Source organism: Scylla paramamosain, chromosome 10 (assembly GCF_035594125.1).
Source record: "Scylla paramamosain isolate STU-SP2022 chromosome 10, ASM3559412v1, whole genome shotgun sequence".
Lineage (NCBI taxonomy): Eukaryota > Metazoa > Arthropoda > Malacostraca > Decapoda > Portunidae > Scylla > Scylla paramamosain.
In genome coordinates this window covers 10,197,941-10,220,000 of record NC_087160.1, presented here as the reverse complement: position 1 = coordinate 10,220,000, position 22,060 = coordinate 10,197,941, and the positions used below count along the sequence as shown (strand labels likewise).

General features: G+C 39.6%; 1 protein-coding gene across 7 annotated transcripts in view; it reads right to left on the bottom strand.

Annotated features, from left to right (window-relative positions):
• Positions 1-22,060, bottom strand: part of LOC135104229 (afadin-like) — a 213,835-nt gene that overhangs the window by 135,449 nt on the left and 56,326 nt on the right. For all 7 annotated transcript variants that reach the window (XM_064011375.1, XM_064011378.1, XM_064011376.1 and 4 more), the window contains exons 7-8: positions 21,643-21,786; positions 13,898-14,012 (exon numbers count right to left, since the gene is read on the bottom strand). In XM_064011375.1, the coding sequence (XP_063867445.1) occupies positions 13,898-14,012; positions 21,643-21,786 (259 nt within the window). The remainder of the gene's footprint in view (positions 1-13,897; positions 14,013-21,642; positions 21,787-22,060) is intronic.

The window sequence follows — 22,060 nt, the reverse complement described above, 5'->3', positions numbered from 1 at the left end:
GCTCAGTTAAAACTCCTCTTTATTGATTTAATTTATCTTTTTACTCCTCTTCATTACCCTCTCTTCTTACTGTTCTTTTTTTATCTTCTCTTATTTTGTTTTCCCTCTTCCTCAGTTACCACTCATCTTTATTTATTTCACTCCTCCTCCTCCTCCCTTTTACTCCCTATAATATCTCATTTTCCCCCTTTCGTGTTCCTCCATATCACGTGCTCCTCCTCCTCCTCCTCCTCCTCCTCCTCCCCTTTCTCCTTTCTTCTTCTATTTTTTCCTCCTTTCTTCCTCCTTTCTTCCTCATTCTCATCAGTATCACTAACCACCACCACAACCACCATCACCACCACCTCCTCTTCCTCCTCTTATATTTTGTTGATTTCTACTTCTCTCTTTCTTTTCTCCTCCTCGTGCTCCTTAACATCACCTTCCTCTTCCTCCTCCTCCTCCTCCTCTACACCTGGTCTTCAGCTGTCACTAGGTATCCCTTTGTCTCAATCAGCGCCAGTTCCTCCCCCCCTCTCTCTCTCTCTCTCTCTCTCTCTCTCTCTCTCTCTCTCTCTCTCTCTCTCTCTCTCTCTCTCTCTCTCTCTCTCTGATCCCTTATGACTGTTCTTCACACCTTCAATACATTCCTGGCACTCTCCCTCCCCTCTCCCTCTCCCTGCCACTCTCACATCACCATTCAACATTCACTCGTGCACTTTCATCAGTTCACTTATTCGTTTTCCACTTCCTCATTCATCTAGACTTATTTTTAAATGGAAACGTGAAGATGCAAATGGGACGACTCTCTCTCTCTCTCTCTCTCTCTCTCTCTCTCTCTCTCTCTCTCTCTCTCTCTCTCTCTCTCTCTCTCTCTCTCTCTCTCTCTCCTCAACCTGTCTTTTGTTGTTTCCCTTCCCTTCTTTCAAAATTTTTATCATCTTTTGTGAAATTCTCTCTCTCTCTCTCTCTCTCTCTCTCTCTCTCTCTCTCTCTCTCTCTCTCTCTCTCTCTCTCTCTCTCTCTCTCTCTCTCCCTCCTCAACCTGTCTTTTGTTGTTTCCCTTCCCTTCTTTCAAAATTTTTATCATCTTTTGTGTAACTCTCTCTCTCTCTCTCTCTCTCTCTCTCTCTCTCTCTCTCTCTCTCTCTCTCTCTCTCTCTCTCTCTCTCTCTGGAGGACGGCGATAACGCAGCAAATCGTCAAATATTCCAGGGGTAAGACTTTCTCACCGCCTTTCCCTGCCCACCTCACCTTATGTAAAGGCCACGTGAGTCTATCATGAATAATTACGACCTCCTCTGGGCTTATTGATCTCCACCCCTACGCTACAAAGTGATGAATAGAGTATGCTTACCTGACACATCTACGTGGATCAATGGACCTGTTGAGCGCCATCTGCACCCTACAATCCGCTGTAAACTAATGAATGGTGTATGCGTAACTATCATGAATGTCTACGTGGATCTATGAACCTGTTGAGCGCCACCTGGGAAGCCGTGAGTCTATGATAAATAACTAACGTGGGGTCTGTGAACTTGTTAAGCGTTCCTTTCACCCTTCGGTCCGCTGAGGAAAATATATGTGGCTATCATTCTTAATTTTTGTGACAGACTAAACTTCACTTCAACTTATAACTCCTTATAACTTAAACACATGAGACGAACGAATACCAAGGGATATGTTTATCTATAACAAGAGTAGTGTATCTAGGAGGAAGGATCTGTTTGCTACTTAAACTATATACGTGTGGGAGAACAGCACTCACTCCCCGCCTACCTCTCTCCCTCCGAAAATATGTCGGATAGAAAGTTAGAAAGCAATATCGTGTTGTTTGGAAGGAAAAATATAAATGAAAATCCTACAGTAAGGAGTGAAATTAGAAGATTATCCTATAATACACAACCAATACCACTAATGCTTCTCCACACCCTGCACTTGAAAGTGTGTCCGTATGTACAGTACTTCACGGGATTTTTAGTCACCCTCCAATTTCAAGACAGATTTGAGGACTTTCCACCATCCTCAAATTCCTTCATTCTTCCTTAAATCAACTGTAAGTGAAAACTGTTACTTCAGCTTCGTGAATGACAGACCACCACTCACCCACATGTTCTGTAGGAAACCATTGATGTCTTACTTCAATTTCCTGACAGGCTTAAGACATTTACACCATCTCGATTCCCACATTTCTAATTTTACCTTTAAATTAAATCTCTTGACAACCTAAGAGCTTTACATTTCTTCAATTCCTACATTTATACTTCTACCCTTTAATACACTGAGTAAAATACATGTATTAGACAAAAGTGGTGACAGACTAACCATCTCTACGTTCGTCAAGAAAACCGAGATCACATTTCAATTTCGAAACAGATTTAGTGGCTTCTCACTACAGCTGTTCCTTAATTCCATCACATACGGAAAAGATGACGGCACCTCCTCGACTCCCAGCGAGGCAACAGCTCACTTCGGCACCGCTTATTCAACACGCAAGAAAGGTGACAATCAATGTGCAATTTCGAGGACAGATTTGAGGATTTAACGCCACGCTCTCTCAAGCCTTCCCTCGCTTCATTACGCGGGGAAAGAAAGGGGCTGGCTCTTCACTTCCCGCCAAATGGGCTAAGGGGTCGCCGCAGTGTTCCCTACCACAACACGGTCATGTCCTCTCTCACTGCACTGATGGTCTTGAATTATCGTTCCGGAAAAAAAAAAGTGACAAGCTCTGTCTTACACATTAGATTAATGTTTTCTTCTTCTGCATCTTATAGTCCTCCTCCTCCTCCTCTTCTTCTTCCTCCTCCTCATCCTCCTCCTCTTCCTCCTCCTATTCCCTTCCTTCATCCTCCTACAACTCTACACGTCTACTTTTGTTAATACACACACACACACACACACACACACACACACACACACACACACACACACACACACACACACACACACACACACACACACACACACACACACACACACACACACACTACTAGGTAGAAGATAAGAGAAGGGAAGAACAGCAATAACAAATGTACTATATATATATATATATATATATATATATATATATATATATATATATATATATATATATATATATATATATATATATATATATATATATATATATATATATATGAGTATATGCTAAATTTTTGTTTGTGCTGTTCTTCTCCCTCTCTTATCTTCTTCCTAGTTTTCTTATCTTCCTCCGCTTCCTTCTATTTTCATCCTCCTCGTTCTTTTATCATCATCCCCTTTTTCCTCGTCATTTTCCATCCTTCTCTTCCTCCTTCTCAAAACGGGAAACTCAATAAAATGCCTTCAAAATCGCATATATAAAAGAAGATTCCAAGGTGAGAGGCGTGAAATATATTATTCATCTCGGTAATTACTTCCATCAAGGGCGGCGCGTTCACACCCAAATTCCCACGTCATTACCATAATTTCTTCACATGTTCACACGAGCGAAATACGGGGGCCGATTCTCATTAAATACGTGATTGACTACTTTTATATTCAAATGCGCCATAAAAAGCGACTACAGGAGCAATGTATTCGTATTCCTACAGAGACTTTTTTTTTACTTAGGCTATCTAATCTTAACCATTTGACTGAGTTTAGCCTTATTCTGTTGGGACTGGCACCTATGTGGGCTTTTCCCCCTTCTCTTTTGTTACCCTAGGTCATTGCCACTTGCATTAAAAAAAAAAAAATGGATCTCCTGAAGCTCAATGAAATGGTCCGATGGAAGCATAAAGTTTAATTTTGACAAACAAGCAAAGCAAAAAAGCAATAATGGAGTATTAAAATCCTCGTTAGTGCCTGTGGTTGTGTTTTTTGCTGTGTAATATTGTCCATTTACTCGAATGAAGATAAACGGCCATGCTGTCACAACCAGTCACAGATGTTTAATGAGGACCTCAGCCTGCTATATGAACAGATGGTTGGTAAGTCAGAACAGTTCGCAATGTTTAGAAATATGTAGTGCACGTGTTCTCTCTCTCTCTCTCTCTCTCTCTCTCTCTCTCTCTCTCTCTCTCTCTCTCTCTCTCGTGAAAATGAGCGTTTTACCCCCCACAGGTTTGGTGGTATCAGCTTTCCTGCCTGCAGTGTATAAGAGGGCGGGAGAGGAGGAGTCTTTGAATTTCCACCCCTGGTCTTACATCTAAGCTGAAGACGGATAGGGCAATGTACTCAGACAAGTTACCTCGTTATAAACCAGGAAGTTTGTACTCCAGCTTCTCCTCATGCTCCTTAACTTTCCCTTCACCTCCTCCTCCTCCTTCTATTCTATCTCTTCTTCCTTCCACCATTCACTTCACCAGCTTTTGATGGACGCATTCATTAACACGGTGTAGGGACTCATTAACTTGCTCCCAGAGTTCATCGTCAAGGGATGGGTAGTACAGGATGCCTCGCTCCTCCCAACAGTGACGCCGTGACGCACAACCCACGTCACACTTCACGCCTCAGAGAGAGAGAGAGAGAGAGAGAGAGAGAGAGAGAGAGAGAGAGAGAGAGAGAGAGAGAGAGAGAGAGAGAGAGAGAGAGAGAGAGAGAGAGAGAGAGAGAGAGAGAGAGAGAGAGAGAGAGAGAGAGAGAGAGAGAGAGAGAGAGTCGACGAAAGTGTTTGGTTGATTGACTGGGTAACTGATTTATGCTGGCCGAAAAACGGTGTCACATACATGAGAGAGAGAGAGAGAGAGAGAGAGAGAGAGAGAGAGAGAGAGAGAGAGAGAGAGAGAGAGAGAGAGAGAGAGAGAGAGAGAGAGAGAGAGAGAGAGAGAGAGAGACAGCCACATGCCACGGACCTTTCCCATTTAATGAGGGTGAAATATTAAACATACTGAAATCTAATCCCCCTCCAGCACAGCCTGAAGACAGGAACACTGCGCAGAGCCACGACACAAGTTTCCGGGAAGAATAAAAATGAAGTGAAAAATGAAGAGAAAAATGAAACGAAAGAAAAAATCTACATCGCAAGATAAAGCCTGAGAATCAATACCCGGCTTTAGAAACAGAGAGAGAGAGAGAGAGAGAGAGAGAGAGAGAGAGAGAGAGAGAGAGAGAGAGAGAGAGAGAGAGAGAGAGAGAGAGAGAGAGAGAGAGATGCCTTAACCTTGTCATAACCTCGTTCACCATTAACGTAAAAGTTTTTTGTTTTTTTTGCCTCACTTTCTGTAAAATTTACCGAGTTTTCCTTTAACAGTTGAGTCTTCTTTTTCCTAATCTTTCCCTAACACTTTTCCTCTCTCTCTCTCTCTCTCTCTCTCTCTCTCTCTCTCTCTCTCTCTCTCTCTCTCTCTCTCTCTCTCTCTCTCTCTCTCATGCCGCTACAGAAGGAGAGCACAGTAGCAAGGAGTATTATCAGGAGTAAGCTTCTTTTATGACAACACGAATATTATTCCTCCTTCCCAGTACTTCAACTCACCAGGTTTTCCTCTCCCAAGCTTCCTTTCCCCGCCTTGCCCTGCTCCTTTTCCTCCTGCCCCCTCCTCTTCTTCAGGAATCTCCTTAGCGCACCAACACATTAGTAATACGATTTCCTTTCCATTCCCTCTCTTCCCACACCTGAGCGCCTCTCGTACTCGCACACACACACACACACACACACACACACACACACACACACACACACACACACACACACACACACACACACACACACACACACATTCAGGGTCATTACGGTGATGCACTGGACGAGACAGTTTTGGTCTGAGTGCTGTTAGGGCGAAGAGGAATGTTGTAGGAGGAGGAGGAGGAGGAGGAGAGAGGTGATGCGGTGGTGATGTTGATGGTGGTGGCAGTGGAAGAGACAGTGAAGAGCGCCAGAGAAATGTAGGACGTATAGAAGAGGCAGGCAGTAGGAGGAGGAGGAGGAGGAGGAGGAGGAGGAGGAGGAGGAGGAGGAGGAGGAGGAGGAGGAGGAGGAGGAGGAGGAATACAAAGGAATACAAAGGAAAGCCAAACAGCAACAGACCTTTTGGTCCTTGCAAGGCTGTCTGGTAACTACTTCTAACTAGCTACAGGGAAGAGAGACAGGACAGCATAGCAGAAGGCTCCTCCCCACCCACCATTCCCTCCAGCTTGCGCTGGCATGGAAATAGTTGGGAAAAGTACCATGCAGTATGGTAAAACTGACATGGAAATTTTCATAGGAAAGGATGAAAGGAAGTTCTACTATTCACCCTACGGTGAACTCTATACCCCTATCTGAAAGTTAATACTATTTATATTAAAACTGGTGTCTGTAGAATAACAGTTTATTAGTGAATTTAATAATTATTCGGACAAGAAGAGAGCTTGTTGGGGATTTGATTTTAAATATTTGTCTATTTTATTTTTGAATGATTCAATAGTATTGCTCTTCACAATTTCTGCAGGAAGTTTATTCCATATATTTACTATACGATTAAAGAAAAAATGTTTGGCCTCGTGGGATTTAAAACGTTTGGGTATAATCTTGAATCCATTATTTCTTGTTAGGTTACAATGATCAATGGTAAAATATTTATGTGCATCAATGTTACTATATCCTTTGAAAATTTTGAACACTTCAATTAGGTCTCCTCTTATCCTGCGCTTTGTTAAACTAAATAGGTTTAGTTCTTCCAGTCGTTCCTCATACGGCTTATTGCGCAATCTTGGAATCATCTTTGTGACTCTGCGCTATATCTTTTCTAGTTTTTCAATGTCTTTTTTGTAGTATGGTGGAGGTAGTACGGAGGAGGAGGAGGAGGAGCAGGAGGAGGAGGAGGAGGAGGAGGAGGAGGAGGAGGAGGAGGAGGAGGAGGAGGAGGAGGAGGAGGAGGAGGGGTAAACTGAGAAAAATACGAGGAACAAATAGCAGCAGATTTGTTTGTCTTCGTGATGTTGTCTGTGATAAATTACATTATCTAATCTTAAACGAGTGATGAAGGATAGTATAAGCAAAGACTCCTCCCCACCCACCACCATCAGAACCCCCAACAGAGCAAGGAGGAAAGGGTAGAAACAAATTATGGTCTTATAACAACTAGCCCTGATTTAAAATATATCGAAGGCATGTCCGATGAATTCAAATAACGTGCCAGCAGTTTTAACTTGACCATAGTGACTGGTGTTTGAATAGTTTTATTTCCAAGAAGCAGAGAGATAAAGTAAGAAAATAAGCAGGATGGAGACGACAAGGATGTAACGAAAACGAGGACCAGGATGATGATAAAGAGGAACTCATAGTGGACGGAAATTATATGAGTACAATGGCTAGAAGAGGAGGGGGAGAAGCAGGGAGAAGGGAGGCAGAGGGGGAGGAGAATAGTCGTGAAAGTCGGAAGAGAGAGATAATAATGTCAGATGGAAGTAATGTACTTACCGACCTCAGGCTTCCCTCGCTCCACACAAATGGACTCACCTGCGAGGTAAATACGACCATTAATTAATTGAGTTCTACCTCATCTCTACATTATACATACTATTATCATAACTGCTACTATTTCTGTTACTACTATCATTACTATAATTATTTTCATAATCACTACTATTATTATTTTCAATATTATTATTATTATTATTATTATTATTATTATTATTATTATTATTATTATTATTATTATCATTATTATTATTATTGTTGTTGTTGTTGCTGTTGTTGTTGTTGTTGTTGTTGTTGTTGTTATCATTATTTAACAGTAGTAGCTAGTAGTAGTAGTAGTAGTAGTAGTAGTAGTAGTAGTAGTAGTAGTAGTAGTAGTAGTAGTAGTAGTAGTAGTAGTAGTAGTAGTAGTAGTGGAAGGAGTAGCAGTAACAGTAACTAGATAAAATTAGATGCACAAATACATAGACTGACAGGCAGATAGATAGATAGATAGATAGATAGATAGATAGATAGATAGATAGATAGATAGATAGATAAGCGCGCACGCACGCACGCACACACATTACAAGCGGTAAATAAGATGGGAGTGTGGGAACCTGTATATTATCATGAGATGAAAGGAAAAATATGAAAGGGAAAAGAAAGAAAAATGAAAACTATGTAGAGCAAGGGACGTGCCACCTTATGTGAGTCCACTAACCGAGAGAGAGAGAGAGAGAGAGAGAGAGAGAGAGAGAGAGAGAGAGAGAGAGAGAGAGAGAGAGAGAGAGAGAGAGAGAGAGAGAGAGAGAGAGAGAGAGAGAGAGAGAGAGAGAGAGAGAGAGAGAGAGAGAGAGAGAGGGGGGGGGGGCAAAAATAGCAGAAATGGAAGGAAGATCGAATGGGATAGTAGGGAGGGAGGTGGACAGGGGAGAAGGAAGAAAACACTGATGAATTGAGAGAGAGAGAGAGAGAGAGAGAGAGAGAGAGAGAGAGAGAGAGAGAGAGAGAGAGAGAGAGAGAGAGAGAGAGAGAGAGAGAGAGAGAGAGAGAGAAAGGAAGGAGGTAGAGAAGAAGATCAAATGTAGGACTGAGAGAGCGAGAGAAGGAGGAAGAGCAGGAGAGTATGGAGGGAAGGAGAAGAAAAAATATAAAAAAAAACGAGAATAAAGAGTCTATGTAAATCTACTTAACTTTAGAGGGAGAAGAAGAGAGGGAAAAAAGGACAGAGATAGAAGGGGAGAAAGAACGGACAGGAAAAGAGGAAGGGGTGGTAAAAAGCGAGGGAGAGGGGAGAGGTATGATAAATGCGAGGAGAGGCGAGCGAGGTGGAGGGAAGATAAAGACGTAAACGGAAGGTAAGGGAGGGATGGAGGGAAAAGGGAGGCAGGAGGGGGAAAGACAAATGGGGGGAGAAGAAAAAGAATCGATAGTTGCCCGTCTGTCGGTCGCTAAACAAACATACAGGTTAAAATATTCACAACATGACCTCATCCACACCTCTCTCTCTCTCTCTCTCTCTCTCTCTCTCTCTCTCTCTCTCTCTCTCTCTCTCTCTCTCTCTCTCTCTCTCTCTCTCTCTCTCTTTCAGATCACATAGAACTTTGCTCGCCCCTCACTTTCATTAAGAGAGAGAGAGAGAGAGAGAGAGAGAGAGAGAGAGAGAGAGAGAGAGAGAGAGAGAGAGAGAGAGAGAGAGAGAGAGAGAGAGAGAGAGAGAATGACTGACTGACTTTTAAAGCACATTTCGCACAACGGCATGTAAAAGAACACATGAAAAATGTACAAGAGACTTTCATAAATAACTAGACACACACACACGCTCTCTCGCGAGCACACACACACTCATGTTCGTTTATCAGCAACCAATAACAAGCTCAAAGAAATGGAGAGAGAGAGAGAGAGAGAGAGAGAGAGAGAGAGAGAGAGAGAGAGAGAGAGAGAGAGAGAGAGAGAGAGAGAGAGAGAGAGAGAGAGAGAGAGAGAGAGAGAGAGAGAGAGAGGGTCTGGCGTTACGCAAGGTTTGAGCTTCAATATCCGTCAAGGGTCGATTCCAAGGGCATGCTATTCCTGCAACCCTCCCCGTCCCTCCCTCCCCTTCCCTACACAATAACAACCCTTGCTAATACGCGGTGCCATTTAGAAGTGTAATTAGTCCTATCGTCGCACAGGTAACTCTCCTCTACTTTCCATCCCACACTCCCACCCGCGTCCCAACACAGCTCGGAGTCTTACCAAAGTCCTCCTTCACCTACTTCAGCCGCGACCTTGTCTATCCTCTCTGGTGCCGTCCAAGGAGGAGTTAGTGCACGACCACCACACCGAGTCACGACGCGAGTGAATGATTTTGTGTCCGGCTGCGAAGCGACTGATCGAAGGGATGGTAGTGAGGGTTTGGCGCTCCCGTGTGGCCGGAGGGTGTTGGGGCTTCCTTCCGCCACCCACCCCCAAACACGCGCGGCACACGTCATGCCGCTGTCGCCACCGCCGCCACCGCCGATCCCACCAACCGCGTGCCCCCTCGTCCCGTGGCCTTGATAGCACACATTGCGTACATACATTTTTTTGTTGTCAGTGGAGGTCGATCCCGGGCAGCACGTGCCATCTGCGTTTACATGTGATTAACTTCTAAGATTCATTTTTTTTTTTTTCTACAAATACGCTCCGACTCCTGGCATTGTAGATTTGTTACCGAATAGTTTTCGTGAACTATTTGTTTACCATTTGTTTTATGAAATGTAATAAGAAGGAAAGATCGCAAGTCCCCTCTTAATAATGCATTTGAAGTATTACTTAGTAAACATGAGAGAGAGAGAGAGAGAGAGAGAGAGAGAGAGAGAGAGAGAGAGAGAGAGAGAGAGAGAGAGAGAGAGAGAGAGAGAGAGAGAGAGAGAGTTTATTGGTGCTCAACATCACCAATCCTCAGGCCTTTGTATACAGCGCCTGGTGTTGACAAGGGGCTGCTGCCCTGCAAGGGCCGCAGAGGCGAGATGATACATGCTGCCAGCAGCACTCACTGCACCATGATGCAGGTCACAAATATCCATGAATACATTTTCTCTCTCTCTCTCTCTCTCTCTCTCTCTCTCTCTCTCTCTCTCTCTCTCTCTCTCTCTCTCTCTCTCTCTCTCTCTCTCTCTCTCTCTCTTTAAACTGTCCCTGACACACCTTTCAACGCCTTCACCATGCCTGCAACATTAGAAGAATCTAAGCTGAACCATCATATAATTATACGTGTGTCTTATCTACACTCAACCAATTTACATGGCACATCTGCGTTAGGACAGTGCTGGTGGCAGGTGTTCTGTTGGTCCTCACCAAACCTGCCTTGACATGGAAACAGCAGTTGATGATGAAAAATGCATGTGTTTTACACAGAGTGCAATGAACAGAGGCGATGACCCCTGGAAGTTAAGAGCATTGCCTTGATTACCCCACTATGTCACAACCTTCCACCATATTAGGTATGTTCTGGAAAATAAAAGTTTATACGATATTTCTAGATATCCATAGATATGACCTGCACGTTCTAGCATTCGCCTTTTTCTCTATAAAGAATTTTCTTTTCCAACAGCATCCAATTTCTCCGCTTTTTTTTTTTTTTACAGTTTTATGGTCACTTATATCTTCCAAAAAGCTGTTTACTGCACTTAACATCTTTGCTTTGTTATTGTCTAGCTGGCTCTGAGTACTACTGACTTCACATATTCAGTCAACGTGTTTCCCCATTACTCTCTCTCTCTCTCTCTCTCTCTCTCTCTCTCTCTCTCTCTCTCTCTCTCTCTCTCTCTCTCTCTCTCTCTCAATCTCTCTTGTATTTCATTATATTTTTTATTATGACAAATAAATTATGCAATAATATTCCACCTATTTTGTCAATCACTCAATCAATTAAACTGTATCTGTCTGTATGCAAGATAACTAAAAAATTATCAATGGATTTCATATGAATTTTGGAGCAAGGTAGACTTTAGAATCAAGGATCAATTAATCATATTTTCTGGCAAATCTGGATAGGTAAGCAGATCCAGAAATTTTCCAATATGTATCAGATTTCTTAAGACAAGTCTGCAACAAATGTTTATTACATCTCAAAGCGGTGCAGGGTGTTGGAGATGTGTCTTCTCTAGTGCCTGCAAATAACTCATGCATTTAGAAAACTGATGCATTTCTTCCAGATGTTCCCTAATTTTCATCATCACTGGCTAAGGTTGCTAATACAAAGGCTTGCACTCCAGCCTTCCTCTATTTTTAAGTACACCTTGTAGTAGTTATTTTACCTCATATCAGGTCACTTGCATCTCTCACTTCATATTACAACAAAACTTATTGCACAAACATATACCTTGAAACAGATTAAATTATTAATTTGAGATTGCAAAAAAAAGACGATCATTTGGGGTCATTTCAACATGAAAATAATGAAAAAGAAATTATTTCAAAGCTCAGTATCACAAACAAGCACAAAAAAAACTAAATGGCCAGAAGTTAAACACAAAAAACTCATCTTCACAAGGGAAAATTCTGGGTTTATTCCATGAGTGACAAAGCAAACGGCCAAGATATTCTCTGTGGTCTATGACTTTTTTACAGAAAGGATCATAAAACAGCTGTCTGGCCAAAACACCACCAGCCTACCTTATGATCCAAAATTTACATGTTAATTAATATTTCATAACAAGTAACATTAAATTTAACAGCACTTACTTTCTAAGAAGATTTTTTTTTTTTACTAGGTATATGCATGGGTCTCAAAGTGTATCACAATCCATGGAAGGGTGCACTCATCAAAAGTTGCCAAACCTTGATTTGCACCATAAGAATTAAGTCAAGGCAGAGGTGAAATCTGAGTGACATGAGTAAGGTTTTCTGCACAGGTAATCACTGCACACAAAGACACATTCAGTATATGCATTTCTTCTTTCAGAGGCCACAAAAGATTGCTGGCAGGCTGCATAGAATACACACAAACAGTCAATCAATAACAACAGCTACAGCATAAGTCAAGGCTGCTGCTATTGTGTTCCTAATGTATTCTGCATCATATAACTAGCAAAGTGTGCTAAGTGTTAGTCATTCACATGTGGCTCACTGATGACAGAAGCATGGCATATATATCTACATACTGTGTGTATTCAACAGCAGATAAATAAAAAAGTAAAATGCCTCAGAAGGCAATTGATGAGTGAAGCTGTCAGTAATTCATAAGTGGAAGGGGTATTTCAATAAGTCAGAGAGAGAGAGAGAGAGAGAGAGAGAGAGAGAGAGAGAGAGAGAGAGAGAGAGAGAGAGAGAGAGAGAGAGAGAGAGAGAGAGAGAGAGAGAGAGAGAGAGAGAGAGAGAGAGAGAGAGAGAGAGAGAGAGAGAGAGAGAGAGAGAGAGAGAGAGAGAGAGAGAGAGAGAGAGAGAGAGAGAGAGAGAGAGAGAGAGAGAGAGACTCAGCTAGTAGGAAGCCTATAAAGTTTATTCCAGTACTGGCATTCTTTGATCTCACCTCTACTTCTACTTCCCTGTACTCTTCCCCACAATATCTATTCAGTACCTTTATGTTGTACTCATTTAGTTATGGTGAATTTTTTCAATGGGATGTATGTATCACCTGTATTTGACATTTTCCTTACACTGACAAAAACAATGCCAGCATAATGAAAACCACTTGCCCAAGGAAACATTACTTGTATTATAAATGTTGTCTCCAATGTTGACTGAAAGCAGCCAGAGCACCTGGCAGATGCCACAAGAATTAAGCAATCATACAGTGTAATGCTCCCACTGGGCACTTCATAGAAACACTGAGTATTTGCTCTAAAAGTGAGATAATTTTTTAATCATGAGAGATCTTTCTTTGTCAGGCTGGTGAGATCAAGCCCCTGACTGGAAGAAAAGAAGGGCAGTGCCTCAGACATCAGAACCATAACAATTTCCAGGTCCAAAGGTAATTTTTAGGGTTCTGACTCCCATCACTGCAACAATGCTAACATAAAGAACAAGTTCTGCTTGATATTTTGGCAGGTGATATTATAAAGACCATAGTATAACTAAAAACTAAATATTATCTTAGGACCTGACAGTTATTACAATGCCAAAACATAAGCTGCTACACTTCACCTCTCCATGTCAGGTTTTCAATCCTTGATAAGGGCGCCTCTCATGGCCAAAATATTACAGTTCAATTTCTCAGCCTGTCTATGTCATTCCAAAGGGAGCTTTGACAGTGGTGGCAAGCAAGAAGTACTCAGTTCAGTTGTAGTGGAATGTAAGCCAGTGTTGGGAAGGAATCACAGACCTACCACTTCCTGGTGCTGCACAATAGCCTCAACTATCCTAACAAGAAAAATGGAGAAGAGCTTGTTCTCAGTAACTGAAATGCCAGAAATTTATCTAAACAGAGAGGAAAAGCTGTGAAATGACTGAAAATCATGTTACTCTGGGACAGGTCATTAAGTCTGAGCCACTGTAGTTTATACCTGTGTTGGTGTTCAGGGTTCAGCATCTCTCCAACATTCAAATATTCTCTGAGAATATATTATCTAATATTCTTTGAGAATATATTTTCTATGTCAGCTTTCAACTTACCTCTGGATGGTGGATGATTCATGAGGATAGCCAAAGGACACTCATCATCATCCAGGATGTACTCCTTCTGTGGGGACATGGCTCTCCCATAGCCATCATCATTGCCTGTCACAGTCTGCAAGGAAGGAGAGGAGCAAAAGTTAGAGGCAGCTTGTATCCTACAATGAAAAAATAATTAAGTTCTTGAAAGGAATTGGAAGGGAGTTGTGAATTCAGAAAAAATCCCTTAATGCACTAACTACCTACTCAAACCATTTCACATATGCTTATCACTCTACATAAGAACATAAGAACATAAGAAATAAGGGAAGCTGCAAGAAGTGACCAAGCTTACACGTGGCAGTCCCTGTATGAAACACATCTACCTATTTCCATCTGTTATCCCCATCCATAAACTTGTCTAATCTTCTCTTAAAGCTCTCTAGTGTCCTAGCACTAACTACATGATTACTGAGTCCGTTCCACTCATCTACCACTCTATTTGAGAACTAATTTTTTTCCTATCTCCTTCCTAAACCTATATTTTTTGAGCTTGAACCCGTTATTTCTTGTTCTACCCTTTTTTTTTTATGTAGGAAGGACACTGGCCAAGGGCAACAAAAATCTAATAAAAAAAAATGCCCACTGAAATGCTAGTCCCATAAAAGGGTCAAAGCAGTGGTCAAAAATTGATGGATAAGTCTTGAAACCTCCCTCTTGAAGGAATTCAAGTCACAGGAAGGTGGAAATACAGAAGCAGGCAGGGAGTTCCAGAGTTTACCAGAGAAAGGGATGAATGATTGAGAATACTGGTTAACTCTTGCATTAGAGAGGTGGACAGAATAGGGGTGAGAGAAAGAAGAAAGTCTTGTGCAGCGAGGCCGCGGAAGGAGGGGAGGCATGCAGTTAGCAAGATCAGAAGAGCAGTTAGCATGAAAATAGCGATAGAAGACAGCTAGATATGCAACCCTGGTTGCTGATCCTTTGAATTTTGCTTACATCTCCCTTGTTATAACTCTTATACCACTTAAAGACTTCTATCAGGTCCCCTCTTAACCTACGTCTCTCTAGAGAATGTAAATTTAACAGCTTCAACCTCGCCTCGTAAGGAATACTCTAAAAAAGGAACTCTAAAAATTGAAAACTATAAATGAAGGTGATGCAATAACATTACAACCAGATATGACTAGGTGGCTGACAGTGTTAGAAGAATTAAATGAATCTTTAATCATGGAAGAAGAGGGAATTGAAAGCAGTTGTAGTTACAGAGTTGGAGTGATATATGGTGAGACAGTTGAACTGAAGAAAGGTGAAGCTATTGTTGTTAAGCATCTATTAAGACTGCTATTTCTACAGTATCATATTTGCTGGCAGATAGAATCACCTTCACATAAGATGCACCCATATTGTATAAGAGTTTCGAGAAAAGAAAATTTATTGCTACCTCCACATAAGATGCACCCTTATTGTACAAGAGTTTTGAGAAAAGAAAATTTATTGCTATTGAAGAAAAGACATTGTTTTATCATAAATATATCAGCTGGCTTTCTGCTATGGGTTCAAATAATTTATATTACTTAAGGAAAAAGAAAATATATTGGGGCATTTGAGAAGAAAAGACAACCAAATCTGGCCACATCTTATTGCAAATACCCCAGAAACTGATAATTTCCTTAAGAATGAGTTCTACATGAGAAATTATAAGTATTTGTTACCTATGACATTCAGCTTTAGTTAAATTTTCCAGGTGTGCCTTTGTTGCTCTTCTATCATGCATTTAAACTTTGTAGAATATTCACAGCAAAAATATTTGGGGATTACTATCAGGTAACCAACTCTCTCTCTGACTGAACAAACTTTTTCAACTTTACTTACATAACTAGGGCAGTTGTTTATAGTCAGAATTGTAGTACTGAAAGAATATAAAATGTGTATCATTGTTTTTTTTTTGCACTACCATGCCCTGCCATTTTTTTTTTTTTTTTTGTATTACAGAATACATTACTATAAATATAAACTGATTTACATAGTCTTCTGTAAGGAAGTGGGAAGTTTCTATCTTCATCTTGCATCCATATGGTGCTTATTTTTTTTTTTACAAATCTAGTCAGAGGAAATGGTTTAGAAATTTTTATCTATCTATATCTATCTACCCATCTATCTATCTATCTATCCATCTATGTACCAGCCCCACAATTCCATGTGGGCTGGCCAAGACAAAGCACCACCTATACTATTCACCATCTTAACCCCACCATCCCTTGGTGGAAAGGGATAGGCTCAGGGACAACCCTATTACACCCCAGCAGGAGCTTAAGCATAGCACAACTGACCACATACTTCCATAGCAAGGGCCACCCCTCTCCTTCCATAACTGGACCATCTCCCATCCTACATTTACTCCAATCTTTAGACCACAGCAGATGCTTAGTACTTCGTACAGAGTGCCCCAAACCCAAACTCGGTCCATACACCAATGGGCCCTGCCATACTTGCCCCCCCACCCCTAGGAGTTGCTGAGAATGCATAATTTTCGTGCACATACCACAGTTGCTCTCTATTCACGTCTATCATGCACAAATGTTTTTGCTTGCTGTACAGTCATTTCTCTCTCTTTCAGTGGTTTCTTCACACAGTTCATGCAATCTAGGAGTAACCTTCCTATTAACATTCCATCACACACATCTAACCTCATTATTATCTAGTATATACTAGTTTCCTGTCCTTAGTTCTCTCCACATGCCCAAAACCACACTGATCTGCCCACCCAGCCAACTCTCTCAAACCACCAGTTTTCTTACCTCTTCATTTCTTATTATGTTCCCCTATGTGACTTCACACATACTCTTCAAAAATTGAATTTATATTTCATTCAACTATTTCTTCTCTGGTTCTCCAATGTTCCAAGTTTCAGCACTAGACAGAACAGTGAGCACCACTATTCCCTCATATAACTTTCTCTTTACAGTCACATCCAGTGTCCTATGTTTAAAGATTTTTTTCAGTCCATCCAGAACTTTTCTGCTTCCTTCACCCTGCACTTTACCCATCACAGCTCTTCTGTCCACAGTTAACTGCTGACCCCAAATACTTAAAGCAATCCATCTCTTTCAGCTGTTTTCCAATCTTACCTATATGCTTTCATCCACCTTCTCTCTTAAGCATTTTATTACTTTACTTTTACAAACATTCACTTTCATCTTCCTCCTACAAACATCACCAAACTCCTCCAGCAGTCTTTTCAATTTTCTCTCTGAGTCAGCCAACAGAACAGTATCACCACCAAATAGAACCTGACTCAAGATCCCATACTTTTTCTTTCCCACTGATTAAACTTTGTGTAAAACTCTCATATTCACTTCCTTCACTATACCATTCATATACAAGTTTAACAGCCACAGTAACATAACACAACCCTGATACAAACTTAATCATACAAATTCTTGATGAAGTGGTTACAGAAGTTTTAGTGTTTGCTAGGAAAAATAATTTGAAATTTATATACTGTAGAGTCAGCAAGCATCATTAGTAAACACCTAAAGATCAGATGAGATGACATAATATGATCTGGTCTAATAAGAGAGATTTATTGCAACTTTTTCACATTTGCATTACTTCATGAGCACACCCATTAACTGACAAATTTAACTATCATCATAACACAGTGGAAAATACAGGTGATGTAGTTCTACATTTGGTATCAACCTCTCATTCAGTAATGTCACCACATTAGCACCAACCTGTTCTTTTCAGAACTATACATTACTCTGCATGTAATTAATACTTTGCAGCTTTTGTGCTCAGTGAATACACATGAGGTTCCTAGAAACCACAATATTGTTAGAGACATCATGAACAAAATTAATATTTCTACTGTTTTGTCATTCCCCACCATTCTACTATGACAGGAGACAGAGAACGTCAGAATGGGCCACACAATAGGGTGGAAAATCCATCCAAGTGAAATTATACACAAAACCTTCTTGTCATGCTTGAGGCAAGGCCATCAGAGACTGGGGCCAGTGAAGTAACTTCCTCACAGCACCATGGGAAAGCCAGTCAGTGAAAACCTGTCCTAAGAGTCAACTCTGATTACGAAATGAGTGTATGTCACTTATGTTTTGCTTAATAGATTCATAAAATCCCCAAACAGTATCTTTATTAATACTTTTGAGTCTCATTAGAAACAGGAGGATGAAACATGATAGATAAACAAAAGCACCAGTGTAGCTACATAAAATATCTTTAATTCCAACATTTCAGCACAAAGGCTATGCCATTATCAAGAGATGTGGGCAAATAACAGCATGTGATATATATATATATATATATATATATATATATATATATATATATATATATATATATATATATATATATATATATATATATATATATATATATATATATATATATATATATATATATATATATATATATATATATATATATATATATATATATATATATATATATATATATATATATATATATATATATATATATATATATATATATATATATATATATATATATATATATATATATATATATATATATATATATATATATATATATATATATATATATATATATATATATATATATATATATATATATATATATATAAAGATAAAACATGGGATTTAAAGAATTATTCAAGATATAAAGACAGCAGACTGACTGGGTGTTGTTAAGTTAAGGGGCAAATTTTCTTATGTACATTGATGCCAATATTCTAATGTCAGCACTGTTTGAGGAGTCTAAAATTTTAAAGTAATCTTTCCTAGGTGGTAAGTTACACTGCACCAGGTGTTCCCTTCACTCTGCTGTAAGGGAACACCTTAACTTACCACCTAGGAAGGATTACTTTAAAATTTTAGACTCCTCAAACAGTGCTGACATTAGAACATTAGAATCAATGCACATGGGAAAACTTAACAACACCCAGTCAGTCTGCACTCTATATCTTTTGAACAATTTAGAGATAATTTTGATTACATGCCAGATGTCACGAGGGGAGTTAGATCTTGAAAGATTTGACACTTTCTATTAATGAAGGAGTTTTTGGCTAGCTGGAGGAAAAACTTGGACATAATTCTGGGCAGAAATATAAAGTGCATGAGATTCAGGGAATGGAGGGCTCAAGTACTCTTTGTGGGCCACCTCTTTATCACATATAGTATGAGAAAAGGCAGTGTTAAAACAAGGTTTGGAAGGTTTAGGGTGAGAGAAAGAGTGAGGAATGTATGCTTCCATACCAGACACTATCATCTCTGTTATGTGCTCAGCAGAGACAGATCTCTGATATGGAAGCAGTAGTCATTTCAAGGAAAATCAATATAATACCTCCTGAGGTCCCCCCAATTAGTTGAAGCAAAACACCACAGGCACCTCTGTTTTGGAGGATCCTGAAGAGAAATTTGAGCAATAGGATAAGACACAGATATAAAGTTGTCACTGGAGGACCCCAATGGAAAAGACAGAGTGACAGCATAAGTAAAAGGATTTGAGGTTAGAAAAAGTCAAGAATGTTGGGCATATCTCCAAGACGGTCAGGAGTACAAGTAGGGTGTTGCATTAGTTAGCTCTAGGTTGCAGAGGATAGCAAGGTTAAAGACTTGTTAACTAGGTTGGTCTGTGAAGGGAGAGAAGAGCCAAAGCTGGTCGTGAACACTGAAGTCTCCAGGAATGAAGATTTCTGCAAAAGGAAAGTTAGGATGTGCAACACTTTGGAAGTTAAATAGTCAAAGAATTTTTTTATAGTCAGAAGAGTTTGTCTTATGGAATGCTCTAATTTCATTATGCTCATTGTATGCCACATGTATCAACAAGTATTTTGACACCAAACCCAGCTTCCCATCTCAATTCACTGAGGAGATATTGCATTTTAAATGTTGCAAAACTGATTGCATTTTTGTTCCATTTTTGGTTTTCTGTGCTTTTTATATATATATATATATATATATATATATATATATATATATATATATATATATATATATATATATATATATATATATATATATATATATATATATATATATATATATATATATATATATATATATATATATATATATATATATATATATATATATATATATATATATAATCTGGCTCTAGGTGCCTCATGTCACCCCAGACATCCTTGGCCATGCACTACTAGCTGTTTTGCATCCTGTGTCCAGCCTCTTATTATATGGCCACATTAGACCCACAATGATTTTTGCATTCCTTTGTACACCAGTAAATACAATAAATTTCAAGAGTAGTGTGTGACTGAGCAAGAAGTATTGTCCCTTGTACTGTATATAGGTAAGGGTGATAAGTTTATTGAGTGCTGTACTAAGGTGTATGGTAAAGTGTTGATCAAGTTTATAGAGGACATGGAGGGAATGCTTTGTGATGAATAGTGTGACTTTAGAAGAGGGAGATGTGTCTCCTGTGAGATAGTGTGTAGTAAATATTTTGTAAAAAGAAAGGATGTGTTCTGGGCACTGATGGATTTTGAGAAAGCATGGATGTGAAAGGATTGTGAACTGTGTTGAGATTGTATGGGTAGGTTGTTGTCTATTGAAGGAGGAAAGCTTTTGCAAGAATAATAGACCATGTGAATGAGATGGCATGGTTGATGAAGTATACACTGTGATCCACATTTGCTAGCACAACACAAAATACATCTATGCTCACATTACTCTTACTTTTATGACAGTGGAAAATTATGGAAATGATTATACTATAAACACTTGTTTCATGTCCTCCTGTTGCAGGCAGCTACTCATTAGTAAATGAGAAGAAAATAAATGTAGTTTTGAATGGCAAGTTACATAAAGGAATATTGTATATGTAGAAATAAAGTTCATAACAAATAAAGCAAGAAAGGTGTGAGAAGGAATAAAAAGTGATTGTAATTCTAATGATTTACATGTAAATCATTAACAATGAATGCTGAGAAGACTGCATGAAGTAGTAGTGGTACCAACTGCAATATAAGGTAAAGAAATATGGAAAAATGGGAACAGACAAAACATCAACAATTCACAGTGTCTTCTGTTTATCCTACACTTAAGGCTCAGTATCATCAGTAAGCTTGTTATTAAGTATCAATCTTCTCTTGGGCAAAATTATTTTATTTCTGCTTTATCCTCACTTTGGATGTTATTTTATCACCCAAAATTTATCTATAAAGAAAATGTTGGTATCACAATTCCTGTTGCTGTCACTGTCTAACTAGTCATCAGTATCTACTGTAGGCACTTAGCACAGGTTCCTGTCATCACCAGGGCTTCATAACCTTTTTCTTCTCATCCAAATGTTTCCTTGATTAGTCACCACCTGATAACATTTACTTGCTCCACTGACAGCAGGAGATAAGCTTTTAGCAATGAATGGATGATGAATGTATGGACAAAAATTGTCAAATGATGAGTAGGAGAGGGTAAGCTGCTGGAATTTACCTACTGAACATCATCCATTAAAAATTATATAAGAAGTAACATGTATTTTAAGGAGACAAAATCACCCTACAACCTTATCTTGTTTGAATCTACAACTGGCCCAATGTCTTTGCTCAAAGTGGATCAAAGCAACGACAGTTTTCCAAAACATCCATACAAGTTGTTGCAACAGTGCATTTTCAATTTCCTAACAGTGTGCCAATGCCTCCAAAGAAGGAACTTACAAAGCCCTGCTCACACAGCATGAGAAACAATGCCTGACATGAATCCCAAGCAACGCATGTGACTGATGTTTGCTTCACCCACCTGCATGAGACAGTAGTTGACAGGATCCTCCCTATGGAGCCCATACTTGTCCAACATTTCCCTAACCACTGTGAGAGCATTGTCTCGAACAGACAGCAGAAGAGTCTTGTAAGGCACATCTGGTCGTAGAGATTCACCATAAATCTGTAAATTAAGGCACATTAAATATAACAGAAAACAGAAAACTGAGACATTCAGACAGAACTTCATGTTATCTCAATAGTAAGTTTATATTTCTATATGATATAACTTATCTGTACTATGTTGGCACAGTTTTACCTAGCCCAATGTGCTCAGTGAATGCAATAAAATTTAAACAAAAATCTGAATCTGTCATGAAGATATATCCTATTGACAAAATGTTTGTGTAATGAAATAAAAACTATGCATCATGCCAAACACTGTCACTGTATATGAA